General features: G+C 38.4%; 1 protein-coding gene and 1 long non-coding RNA gene across 2 annotated transcripts in view; one reads left to right on the forward strand and one right to left on the reverse strand.

Moving 5' to 3' along the window:
* Window positions 1-13,359, reverse strand: part of LOC106033647 (uncharacterized) — a 54,422-nt gene that overhangs the window by 23,372 nt on the left and 17,691 nt on the right. Inside the window, exons 4-5 of the long non-coding RNA XR_010834242.1 lie at window positions 7,037-7,165; window positions 5,801-5,883 (exon numbers count right to left, since the gene is read on the reverse strand). This is a non-coding gene — a long non-coding RNA (uncharacterized lncRNA). The remainder of the gene's footprint in view (window positions 1-5,800; window positions 5,884-7,036; window positions 7,166-13,359) is intronic.
* SLC12A1 (solute carrier family 12 member 1) overlaps window positions 1-13,359 on the forward strand; it is a 46,685-nt gene that overhangs the window by 20,731 nt on the left and 12,595 nt on the right. The window contains exons 12-19 of the mRNA XM_013177283.3: window positions 606-713; window positions 1,489-1,612; window positions 2,535-2,636; window positions 4,485-4,640; window positions 6,347-6,446; window positions 6,533-6,644; window positions 10,546-10,686; window positions 12,371-12,477. Coding sequence (XP_013032737.2) covers window positions 606-713; window positions 1,489-1,612; window positions 2,535-2,636; window positions 4,485-4,640; window positions 6,347-6,446; window positions 6,533-6,644; window positions 10,546-10,686; window positions 12,371-12,477 — 950 coding nt within the window. The remainder of the gene's footprint in view (window positions 1-605; window positions 714-1,488; window positions 1,613-2,534; window positions 2,637-4,484; window positions 4,641-6,346; window positions 6,447-6,532; window positions 6,645-10,545; window positions 10,687-12,370; window positions 12,478-13,359) is intronic.

Below are 13,359 nucleotides of genomic sequence, written 5' to 3' on the forward strand. Positions count from 1 at the left end.
TTCTTCCTTCTCTGGTGCCTCTGAACTTAGCAGCCCTTTTATTTTAATAGTGGTAAAAGCCAGGAAAGGCCCCTCTGGAAGGGCTGAGGGAGGCCTGATGGTGCCCAGCATCACAGTTTGCGGTGTGGCTGTTGTACCAGCACAGTCATGTATTCTTCTCTTCCTTTTTGAGCCATATTTAATAATAATTAAAACAAAACAACACAACAAAAAAACCTCAGACCCTCTGACCACATTTAGCACTTTGGGGCTCTTTCCTGCTGTTTCCACTTTCCCTTTTTACTACCACTGACTATTTACCCATCAAGCAGAGACTGTGACTTATAGCAGCCAGTCAGTACAGGAGGTAAGGAAATCTCACAGATTATCATTTACCTCAGCAGACAGCTGCAGGTTTTTATAAAAATTCAGCTGTGCCTCAGTTGCTTTTCACTGAAACAGGAATAACACTACTCCCCTACTTCACAGCTGGTTTGTAGTATATTCAATTTAGGACCATGAAAAGCTGTACGTAGAGTACTTAAATGGATCTCTGATCAAAAATGTATCCAAATGCAAGTCTGATTATTCTTTTTTCCTTTTTTTTTTTTTTTTTTTTTTTTAAGGTGATGAGTATGGTGTCTGGCTTTGGTCCCCTCATCACAGCTGGCATCTTTTCTGCTACTCTGTCATCAGCTCTGGCATCTCTTGTCAGCGCACCCAAAGTTTTCCAGGTAAGAATCAAAATATACATTTCCTTATACTCTATTTTACTTCAAAAACGAACAATTTAGTTGAACTCTGTGCCAAACGTGATAGGTATTTAAACAACAGTGATATATGTACAAGGACAAACCAAGGGAAACAGCACGTAGAATGTTTTTCTACAGAAACAGACAGGTCTTGGCACCCTCACAGAGGTGGGAGCATTTAGGATGGTTATGTTCCTTTGGTCAGAGCTCAGCTTGGTGGCAGAAACAGTTGCTGGTTTTCGAAAGCTTCAAGGCTATTTTCAGGACCACTTCTATCTCCTTACAGAAAGCCAGCCTGTAGCTCAGTAATACCAGGAACATGCGGCAGCCCTCATTCCTGTACTGGCAGGTGTGCTCAGACAGGCTCTCTCCACACACCGCCAGGGAACCAGCAACGTGCTTCCCAGCAATGTGAATGGGAACACAGGACAGAACGATAGCTTGCACACCTTACAGCCAAGCTCTGATTTCTGTGACAGTTTCCTCCAGTTTAGACTGTACTTAATTCTGTTTATGTCTTTTTAAAGCACTGGATAAGTGTCAAATGACTGTGATTGTTTTTTCTGCTATTATTTAGCAGGATGTTGGCTTATCACCTTATTTGAACATTTACATGCCATAGCAATAGATGGACTTGAAGTACTAAGATTTAATTTTTGTTTAACAAAAGCCTAGCACAAGCTGTCACTCACATACAGTGAATTTCTTCAGAAAGAGATCACTGCTCAGCAGAATTAAATTCTGATTTGTCTACCAGGCTCTTTGCAAGGACAACGTCTACAAAGGGCTCCACTTCTTTGCCAAAGGATATGGAAAAAACAACGAGCCAATCAGGGGATATGTTCTCACTTTTGTGATTGCTATGGCGTTCATATTGATTGGTTTGTATATAATTACATAACTGCAATATATGTTTTGAAAGTATATAAACTGAGATTTTAATACAATGATTAGCTATGGTTAGAAAAAATTCCAGTCAGGTAAGCACACTCAAAGCCCTGGCAGCAATTTCATCACCCTTAAAGCAAAGAGAAACAAACGGGGGCTCTGGTAATATCTCAGTACCACCAGAGCCTCATTGCCAAAGATACTAAGTAGGTGCAGCTCCTGTTCACTTCACTGTAAGAAGGCAGCGCTTAGAACTATATCAAATAAGGCAACATCCAACTTTGAAAATGTATTTCCAGTTCATATTGCGTATGGATGTGAAATAATTTTGAGATAATTAGGAGGCCTACTCTGCCAAGCCTTCCCCACAATCAGCTCAAAGGCACAGCCCAAATTGCCAGCACTGGTGGCAGAAAAACTTAGCTACTGTACTGAGTGTGCTATCACTATTAGCAGTAATTCTGGGGGGTTGGATTTTTAAAATTAATTTTTCCGAGATTTCAATTTCAAATTGTGTGACACTCAATAAATGGGAAGTTTAGTAGAGAGAATTCAGATCGCCATTTAAAAAGCAAAACAATACATTTTGACTAAAAGCCTTTCAAGAAACAAGTGTGCTCTAAATCACATATGTAAAGCTCTGAAATTCATACCAGATGCACATCATTAAGAAGCAGTCTGCAGAACTGGAGTTATCAAGTATAACCTTACATGGCATATATATTATTAAAATGAGCAGACACACTAATATAAGTGAGGGTATATCAAGGTGGCCTTAAATTAGTACCACAGGAAAATAGCCAAACTCTCCCTGAATAAAAAATTCAGACAGTATCCAGATTTAATGCAGTCAGAAGAAAGCTATCCACAACCTAGGAAACTGATGCCTGTGTCTGAATTGTGTGTGTCTTGCAGCTGAACTGAATACCATTGCTCCCATCATCTCCAATTTCTTCCTGGCTTCATACGCTTTGATTAATTTCTCCTGCTTTCATGCCTCATATGCAAAATCTCCAGGTGAGTCGGCATTCACCAGTGATTTAAGGGTGGGCTACACAGACTTATCTCTGCAAGTTTTCAACTGTATGTCAAAGAAAGCTGCAGTACCTGTAAAACATCTAAGCTATGTGATCTGAGGTTTTACTGCTCCCATTGAATATGATTTTATTTATCTGCAAGAGACAAAAATAATGGCTCTAGCCCTTACATTCCCTGCAGTTGTTCAAGATGAAAAAGACTTTGGTGGATCCCACTGGAACAGAAAAGCTGTTCCTTAGGGTGTTTTTCTCCTCACTATCACTCAACATGGATGAATAAAAAGCTATACTACCTCTGACCACATAAAGTAAGCAAGGTATAGTGGGGTATCATTATGCCTGTCTCTGCCAGAACTATGGTGAAATTTGCAGAAGGTTCATGAGCAGTAACTGTGCTAGAAGTAATACAGCCTTGAAGGGAACACACAGAACAAGAGCAGGTCCCCAGAACAGCATCAGGACAGCTCTGCGGTGGCTAGTAGCAGAAATGTAGGGTGAAAAACAATGAGGGCCTCTACAAGGGTAACTTGGGAGTTACTCTCTACACTTGCACAGCAAGAGAAAATACAGGCTTGCAGGTATATGCATCACCACAGATGAACAGTCCTCATCATCATCATTAATGGAGGAGTGACACCTTAAGGACTAAAGTCAATCAGCTGAGCAGCACGGTTTTGGGCACACAGGAAAGACATGTTCCTGCTGATATGAATCAATTATTCAATTCGAGAAGCAGGGAACACATTTTTGATTTCCAGTGTGAAGAAACCTGCAGTGGTAGCACAAATGCCTACACCAACTTCCTTCCTACAGATCTGCATGGCGCCATTTGTTCAGAGGGCAGAAAAGATGAACACTTCTTCTAATTACCTGCACAGCTGAATAAATGCAGATCTGCTCTACATGGCCTTAGAGCTGAGTAAAAATTACCTCTACAGATTTCATGTATGTGCATCTGATTCAACTCTGCCACTACTTAACATTTCCTGACAAAACTGTACCCATTTTTTTTCTCATTTCCTCCAGTTAATTTCTGCCAATTCACAGTGATAGATTATCATAATTGCAAGGCTGCAGGATAGCAAATTTCTTCACAGCAGGACCTTCCCATTCCCTCATTACAAAGATGATCCAAGATAGGGTTGCTCAACCTCTCCTTGTATCTTCAGTGCTTTTCTCCTCTCCAAAGAGTCTGCTCTGTAGAACACCTGGCAGAGACCTGCAAACCATGGAGGCTCACTGCTTGCTTCATTTTAATTGCTAGCAGGGGAAGAATTCAATACTGCAGCTGAAGAGCAGCAGGAATAATATCTTTTTAAAGTCAATTGTCAATGATTTTATTTTTATGCAGCGAGGCCAGGCAATTTCCAAATTTAAAAGACACATGCACTTAGAGCATTGGGACAAACTCTCCTCTCAGCAAGCATTTAGCTCCTATTAATAAGTTCTATGCATATGCATCAAAAGGACGTAATAACCTATTACCTGGAGTTACAGGAAAACCTATTTTCAGTTCTGAACCAGTGAACTTTAATTTGGCAAAAATACATATAAGCAGAACAGCTATTCAAAGTGAGGCTGGACAAAGCAGTAGGAAACAGGTTATAGTGAATGGCTTGCAAGCCCCAGTACTTGGTATGTATAGAAATCTAAACCAGCCAATACCCTGGAAGTACCTGTTGCCTGAGAACTTGCACATACCCCTCCCACCCCTTCTGACAGAGCCTGAAAAAAACTGCACGTGAGTCTGTATGTGCAAGACCAGTGGATCACCACTTGCTTTATATATTTTTCTGCTCTTCTTATTTCCTCAATTCTCTTTAAACAGGTTGGAGACCTGCGTTCAGATATTATAACATGTGGGTATCACTCTTTGGAGCCCTGTTGTGCTGTGGCGTCATGTTTGTCATCAACTGGTGGGCAGCTCTCATCACTTATGCCATTGAACTCTTTCTATATATTTATGTAACATATAAAAAACCAGGTAAGGCCACAAGATACTTAATTTATGTATATGTTATGCAGCCTCAGCAGACTTTACCGGAATTAATTCTGCTTACAGAAGCAGCCATTCCTTCTTCTTAAACACCTTTCCTTACGGGGAAGTTTGAACCACCATATTAAATCCCACTTTATATAAAATAGATTAAGACAATAGTCTTCTGAACTTTTGCCTTTTTAACAAGCACTTCAGGTTCAGGGCTTTGTATAAATGTTCCAGCACACCAGTTTATTCCCACATCATTATTACAGAGTTAATTTGGGCTTTCACTTGAGTATCACTCATAACTTTTTTCCATCCATACACAAAGCCTTGCTTGAATTTTGCTGTGTTCTTAGCTGTCTCATCTGGCATCCTCACTCAAAAGTGAAACCTGCTGCCACTATACAATAAAAATACAAGCTGCATTATTTGTGAACTGATCTTTCTCTAGTACCTTCATATAACTCCTCAGTAAATCACGAAAGATAGGCACATTTTACTGCTGGAAAAGATTGCTTAGTAGCTCAGCAAATCACAGGAGCTGTCCTCAGAAATCTGTGCACTATTGCAATACAGCACCAGTATGAGACAACTTAGTCTGGTTATTCATAGCCAAGACTAAACTAACCCAGGTCCAGATTTCAGTGCTAACCATCTGAATACCTTGTTCAGTGAAACAAATAATACAAAGAAAAAAGGCAAATCTCCCAGCATAAGATATGCTTTCATTGCAGCTAGCTTGATATAGCAGCACCTGGTCCGAGCCTGTGTTACTCTTTTCTGTGTATATTACTTCACTGTTGTGTGTCCTCCCTGTTTGTGCTCTCATACCTACTGGGATGGTCTGTGGTTCTCTCCCTGTACACCATGTAGGAGAATGCAGCTGTGAAAAGATGGGGTGTCAGAAAGGCATTTGAAGATTGTTACCCTTTTCCTAGTATATTGCCAATGTCCTTGCTGGAAAGTAGCAGCTTAAAGCCTGGTTACATTCACTGAAGACACCAAGCAAAAAGCTATCCATCTCCAACTCTCCAAGATAGTGACTTTTGTTCAGCACCTACCTACCAACAACAGAGTGGTTCAAAAAAGTCTAATATTCCTCAGAAAAGAAGGCCTCTAGACATCCCTCCACTTAGTTTCACTAAGCATTAGCTCTGTACCTTGACATAACTGGACTTGATCTGCATTCATGTTGACCTCAATGTGGAAAGTTGTTCCTCATCTGTCTCCTTCCACCAAAGAGCTATACAACAGAGAAGACAGGATATATATGCCAAAATTAGTTTGGGAGAACAATTTTTGCCCCATACAGAAGAATAGAACTAACCAGAGCTTGTGATGTTCCCTGCTAATGGATTAATTTGAACTTCCTGAAATTCCACACCAAACGCATTGCTCAGGGCTGTCCATTTTATACACAGGGGAAGGGTACAAAGTTAATGAAACATAGAAAAAAACATTTCCCAAGCAGAGAAAGAATGTTGCTTATGCTTTTTATAAAAATAATGAGACAATTCATTTGCATGTTGTTTTTGCATCACACAAACTAACTTGTTTTTATGAAGCATAAAGAAGGGTAGATCTATATCTAAGCATGGGAGAATATACGCTGCTTTGGCTCATAGGTAATGATTGCCGACCTTTGTAATAGAACACAGAGAAAAGCCCAGGGTTTAATACGCATTATTTATCTTTATTATATGCAGAAGTAAATTGGGGCTCTTCTACACAAGCTCTTTACTATATTAATGCCTTAGACAGTGCTCTGGCATTAACTGCAGTGGAAGATCACGTGAAAAACTTCAGGTAAGATTTCCAGTGAACAGCTGAATGGCTTACTCTGAATAAGTACATTACCTAATTAAATACAACCTGTTTTTTCCTCCTAACAGACCCCAGTGCATAGCATTAACAGGAGCTCCTATGATCAGGCCTGCTCTGCTAGACATCACACATACTTTCACAAAGAACAACGGGCTATGTATCTGCTGTGAAGTGTATACGGTAAGGTCAACTCACATAAATCCGAAAATTCATCACTGGTGGATGCTGCATATCCCCATTACACATTCCACTCTCACTTGGCACACAATGTTCCCACTGGTGCTGATGAGCTTCTGTGCAGACCGTGAAAAAGATTCACACTGACAATGAATTTTGTCATAAGTCTTGACAAGAAGCTATCAGCTGATGCAGAGCCTGTTGGTAAATGCCTCATTGAGATGCATTTCAGAGCTCATAGTAGACAGACCAAAAAAATGATAAAAGTTTTAAAAAATAAAGCATTGCAAGATTTTTTTTTTTTTAAATTGACACAGTAAGGCTCAAAAAAAAAAAAAAAAAAAAAAAAGAGTGAGGCAGAGTTCTCTCAGGAATATAGCACAAGAGACAATTACCTGAGCTCTGTTTCCAGCTTTGCTACTCATTTGCAGGGGGTTGGCAAGTAATTCAGATCTCTGCGCAGTGCTTTCTCCAAAATTGTAACAATGCTAGTTTTGAGGATAAACATGCTTTTCCAAGATCTTCTAAAGAAAGAAGCAAAATATATTTCTAGCTATAAGTAGACAGGAAGTTATGCATTTTAAAAGCATGAGCATTAGACTTTCATTAGGAAATGACAAAAATAGATGGGTTTGTAATATAGAAGAGAAAACGCATTTTAAATACTACAACAACCTTTTGAGAGGAAAGAAAAGTTCCATGGCACTAAAAGGGTCTGCAGAATCTAACTAACAGAGTCACTCCAGACAAGATAATGTATTCTTCCACATGAGCATAAGAATAATTCCTGTGATGCTGTCACTTTGTAGAATGGGAGTATATAGGAGCTACATGTGATTTTTTCCAAACTGAATGAATCTATAAAGAGTGAATGGCTCTAATCCTTTTCTATTGTAATTATTGGTAGCTTTCCCACTGCATTCAATAAGCACAGAAGCAAACCCAACAAGATCCTGAGATTAGGCAGATTCATAAGGTTGAGTTCCAGCATGTTTTCTGATTTATTTAGGCATGTTTCTCTGATATTACTACTTTCTATGTAGAACTGAAATTTCATTTTAGTCTATTAAAAAAAAATATTTTGCCAGTGTAAGCATTTTTATTCTCCTATTATTTCTCCAGTAACAAAAGCTAAATTTAATGTGGTTGGTAATAAAAGTGTGACACAATGAACCTTAGCAATTTGCAAAACTATGGCAACAACCAGATGAAAAAATTCCTGTGTCCTGGGAGTGGGAATGCCATAATGTCAGGGAGTACTTCGAATCAGTTTGCTGCCATAGTACAAGACTGTGAGGTGTCTTACTGTCACATAAGCTTCCAGGGCTCCAGAGAGAGCTGGAAATCCAGGCACTGTACTGAAGATACAATATATATCATAACAAACACAGTGAGACCATTTACCCATAAATGTAATATCCAACATATTTTGCCTCAAAGGCTGACATGCTGCTAGCTACGCATAAAGTTTTGAGACTATGCCAAAGGGAACATCTTCCATTTCCTATCCCCAAATGGGGGCAAGAAACTTTCTGGGAACATGATAATGGAATGTTCACAGATGGGTAAAATAAATATGGGAATTTAATATAGAGACAAACAGCTTTTAAACCATCTTTAAGGTTGTGGCTGCATGTTGGCTTGAACAGTGATTTTCCAGTGAAAAGGACTATTCTGCTTTTTCTCCCTGCTTTCACAAATATTTTTGCAAGATTAGTCTTCATCTGTACCACAATTCACTGCACAATTGCTAAACATGAACAGTGATACAAAGGAGGAGCAGGGAAGGACAGATAGGCTATCATCTGATGAAGTGGGACTGTCCCCTTGGACAGCAGAAGCATCTTATATCGTGCAAGATAATTGTAAATGTTTTCTTTTATTTTTCCTTTTCACGAATTCACAGGTTCATGAATAATGCAGCAAACTCTTCTCAAGTTACACATTAAAAAGAAATACTCCGGTAAGCTTACTGTCACCCAAGAGTGCAGTATGGTCTCTGAAAAATCACATGCATTTACATCCCTCCTCCTGTGCTTTCCAAAAAGTCATGCATTAACAGAACTACGTGAGGGACGATGCCTGAGTAAGCATCAATCCAGCCTGCTTTTGATCAGATCAAAATTCACATTATTATTTGAAACAATTAAAAATGCGCAGATAAAACATGACACACAAACTCTGCCAGATCATTTCATTTTCTTTTTCAGTGCTGCTTTATACGTGGAACTTGCTGAAAATTTTCTCCTTTTCTATATCCCCTTTTCTCCTTTTTCTATCAGCCAACACCAATTAAGTGAAAATAAATGTATTGCAGTTATTTCTACATCTCTATAAACATACAGTACATCCAATTTCCTTCCTCCCAGGAAAAAAAAAAAATAAAAAGTACTTCAGCAAGGCTGAAAAGCTCTGAGACAAAGAAATTCTGAGTTTACAGTCCGTATCACCCCTTTCAAATTGTTTTTAAATTAAGTGATTCTTCCCATACACTTCATTTCAGAGTGTATGTCTTTCAGTTTTATGCTGTTCTCGAATGGGAAATTTTGAGCCTATAGTATTTGTTATGGCTAAAAAAAAAAATCTAATTCTTCCTCTACGCAATTTTAACCAGTTTCCTAGCTTAGCAGGAGAAGCTACCAGATACTAACTTACTTTAAGTGTGAAAGATTTAAATATGAATTTTGAAATATAACCTCCTGAGCCTGAGTTTACCAAGCCTTTCTAGTTTTATGTTGTATGAAAGTTTTACTGAGTTCTATTAGTTTTCTGTCCCTTTGGAACCAAAATGGCAGCTTGCACCCTTCAAAACTACTAGAAATTATAAAAGAGTAAAGCGGTGACTGCAGACTGCATGAAATGCGACTCTGTAGCAAACTCAAGTTCTAAATCATCTGTTTCTAACAAACCAGTCTGGTACCACTTCCCGCATTAAGAACAAGCAAACACACTCACTTGATTTCAAGCGCTTCCAAGTTATCTGCATCTTTCTGACACATCTAATTACTACTTCTGTCTCGGATGTTGCTGGACACACTCCCACAGTTTACAATCCCACTTTCTATTATTCCTCGGAAAGCAAAAACTACCTGTGCAGCCAGTAACACTCCAAAGCCAGCATCTTGAGCATCCCTCTCTGTGTTTCGTCTTCACTGCAGAAGAGCTAGACTACTGTTACAGCTTTCTAAAAATCAGTATAAAAGGCAATAAACAAGGCCTCACAAACCTTAACCTCACACTTAAGAGCACAGATTTTTGCAATCAGTTAAATTCCAGATATATGCTCCCCAAACTTATCTTATCTTTATAAATTCCCTGCTTGCAGCCTTGATGTCTCCCCTGGGCCAAATCTTTCTGGGGACTGACTGCCAAGCCTTTCACTCCTGAGAATGTACTAGGTCTTATGACTTGGATAGAGACACGGATTTTGCCTCATTAAATTACCAGATGACCACAGGAAGGACCTGGTAACAAAGGCAGTGACATGTTTAATTGTATGGCAACATCTTTCTCTTCTTATTAGTAGACAGTAGTTTAACACGGTGTATTTAGATCTGCTCAGCCTTATTTATGTAATCAAGTCAGGAAAGGAGTTTATTCACTCTGAGATGTTTCATCATACCTTAGATATTTTTCTAAGATGCTACAGCCCAGAGTAGTCATCCTTTCTGTCAGAATCACTATATTTAAGTAGCATTAACAGCCTCAGCATTCTTGAGCAGAATGTGAATTATGTTAGCAGCCTAGTTCTTTTCAAAGGGTTGAATCTCTGCGGACTCTTTTGGGAAATGTATTTTTCTGACTCTCTCCATTTACTCCCACAGCAGACTAGGTAACTCCTTCAAAATCACTCCGTGATGTATAATACAAAGCCTTCTTAATAATATTTTATTGTATCATGCAGGGACCACGCAAGCTGTGTGTTAAGGAGATGAACAGTGGCATGGCAAAAAAGCAGGCCTGGCTTACAAAGAACAAAAGAAAAGCCTTTTATGCGGCAGTGGCAGCTGACAGCTTCAGAGATGGAGTCAAAAGTCTCCTTCAAGTAAGCTTTTTGTTTACAGAACACATAGAAGAGTGCTACATCAAAGCATCCCTTTATGGAAAGCATTTCTGTTTACTTGTTAAGAAGTCCTGTGTATGTATGGAAAATGTTATAAATAGAGAGGGCATTCTGGGGGTACATGTATTTATATTTCATAAACAGATCTAGTTCTGGGCTATGGAATTAGGAGACAAGGCAGGCTGATTCTTTCCTAAGTGAACCAGATACTTCCTAAAAAAAAAAAAAAAAAGGCCTCTACAGGGCAACATATGAATGTCTGTGCAGCTGACACTTGATACACTTCAAATCAATTCTATTGCTTGGTATTATGCAGCATAATAAGTATCTAAGAATTTTTTTGCATTTATTGAAAACAAAGTGTAATAAACATACATTTTTTGCAAACAGAGAACGCCATCTAAAAAAGTGGGCAATATTTTTCTATTACCCTAAGAATACAGCAGACTTTTTCCAAAAGTCCATTTTTAAATGGCTATAACAACAGAGGCACTTTTTATATGTTTTCCATTTCTCTGTCTCTCAAATGTATTTAAACACAAAAGTACTGAGACAAAATGCAGAGAGATTTTGTTCTATCAAAACTTGACATGGATACTTCACCTTTGGTTTAAGCATCATCTAATGATTTTGAGAACAATCATAGTCTAAAGATCTCTTCCTTTCCATTACTACCTAAACCACAAATAACTCCCAGCATACAAGAATAACCATATAATCACTGTAATAACCTAAGGACAAATGTATTGGTTTGCCAAGCACTTATTCATTTGAATGTAAACAATGCAAATGTAACAGTGTTACCCCAAAACCAACCAAAAAAAAAAAAAAAAAATAACAAAGAAAGAAACAACAACAAAAAACATACCAAGATTTCAACAGTTTTTTGTATTTTCTTTTTGCTTTCAGTACAAATTGGCAAACATAGTAACTTTATGTATTTGTGGATCTCCTCCTGAAGGTTCCCAATACACCGAGTATTCAGATTTCTATAAGAATTACGTTAGCTGAAACTAGAACTGATAGCCCTTACTTTTTCAGGTTTTAGCATCCAGGTCCATTTTTGGAGGCAAAGTAATATATTGACAATCCATTTGTTCTTCCTGTTTATAAACTGTAATTTTATCTACAGAGCATGCTTAGCTGCTTCTGGATAAATAACCTTTTGGAATGAACACAGCAGAAACAGAACAGAACAGCAACAGTTTCTAAGCTTAAGGCAAAAAAATATTCTTAAGAGGATATGCCTTCTCTACGTATCTGAGGTGTTTAAAAAGACTTCAGACCCAGTTAATCTATTGGGTATTCCGAATCTGATAAAAGCTTTATGTTATTATCTTAGAGTGAGCATACAAACAGCGCTTGAACTCTCTCTTGATTACAAGTTATTGAACCATTTTAATGAGAGTATGTCAGAAGAAATGCAAATGAATGCTTTAGCAAATTTAGAAAAACTACATTTCTGTCATCTAAAAATCATTTATAGTTGGAATGATTTAGAGCTAATCTTTTTGCATGGATAGGAGCATGAAGGACATTCATGAAATACAATGTAGTCATAAGCGTATTCAGAACATTATTACTTCAGTTATCTTTCACCATTACTTCTCATTTACAGTAAGAGCATGTGTGTGTGTATTCTCAAGCAGTGTTTTAATATTGATAGGCATCAGGCTTGGGTAGAATGAAACCAAATACCTTGGTGATTGGATTTAAGAAGGACTGGAGAAATGCTGCTGCCTCGCAAGTTGAAAACTATGTGGGTGTTATACAGTAAGTCACAGTTCAGCATCACCTTTTTCACTCCCTCTAGTCTAGATTAATAAGGCATTTCCATACAACGGTTGGACCAGATGATCTTGGAGGTCTTTTACAACCTTAATGATTCTATACAGAACTTAACATGTAGAAAAATGTAAGAATAAACCTAGAGATCTGGGTTCACACATGCTACCTCTGTAACAGAACTTTCTGTTCATAAAAAAGCACTCCATGGCTTCACTCACCTTGCAAGATCTGCTTAGAAAACATCTGGCACAGTTGGAGATTATGTGGCTTGACAATGCTACAGAAAGAAGCTGCACTGCTGTTAGCAGTGCTTTTGCAGAACTATATTTTCTCTCTTTTTTTTTTTTTTTTTTTGTGGGCAGGAGCTCTGAGAAAAACAACCCTAATGTACACACTTAGGGAATAAGAGAACATCATGGAATTCTTCTTTTAAGCCTAGGAGACAGAGGAAAAGCCTTGCTTCAAATCTCTTGTGTGCCTAAGGCTCAGCAGCTCTGTGGATTGGGATTTAGCCAGAAACAGTCATTTAGAAACAGGCTTCTCAGATTCTTGCTCAAAACTCACCTGCAAACCTTTTGCAAGTCAAAGAAATACAAAACCCACCCCAGCTTTGTTATTTCCTCAGAGAAGGGAGAAAAAAATAGCTAATGGCAACCTAACTCCTAAAAAGTGTTGTGTGAAACACCTGTTATTTTAGGAATAGCCTATCTGTTTCCATACCCAATGGTACTTTTTTTCCCTCCACTCAAATGAAGGAAAAAATTTGATAGAACTGTTCTTGATTCTTGGGCAATACCTCCTGCAATTTTACCCAGAATAGCCCAGCACATGGCAGGAATACCTCCACTGAGCACTAACACTTTTACT

This window comes from Anser cygnoides, chromosome 11 (assembly GCF_040182565.1).
Source record: "Anser cygnoides isolate HZ-2024a breed goose chromosome 11, Taihu_goose_T2T_genome, whole genome shotgun sequence".
In the NCBI taxonomy this organism is placed as follows: domain Eukaryota; kingdom Metazoa; phylum Chordata; class Aves; order Anseriformes; family Anatidae; genus Anser; species Anser cygnoides.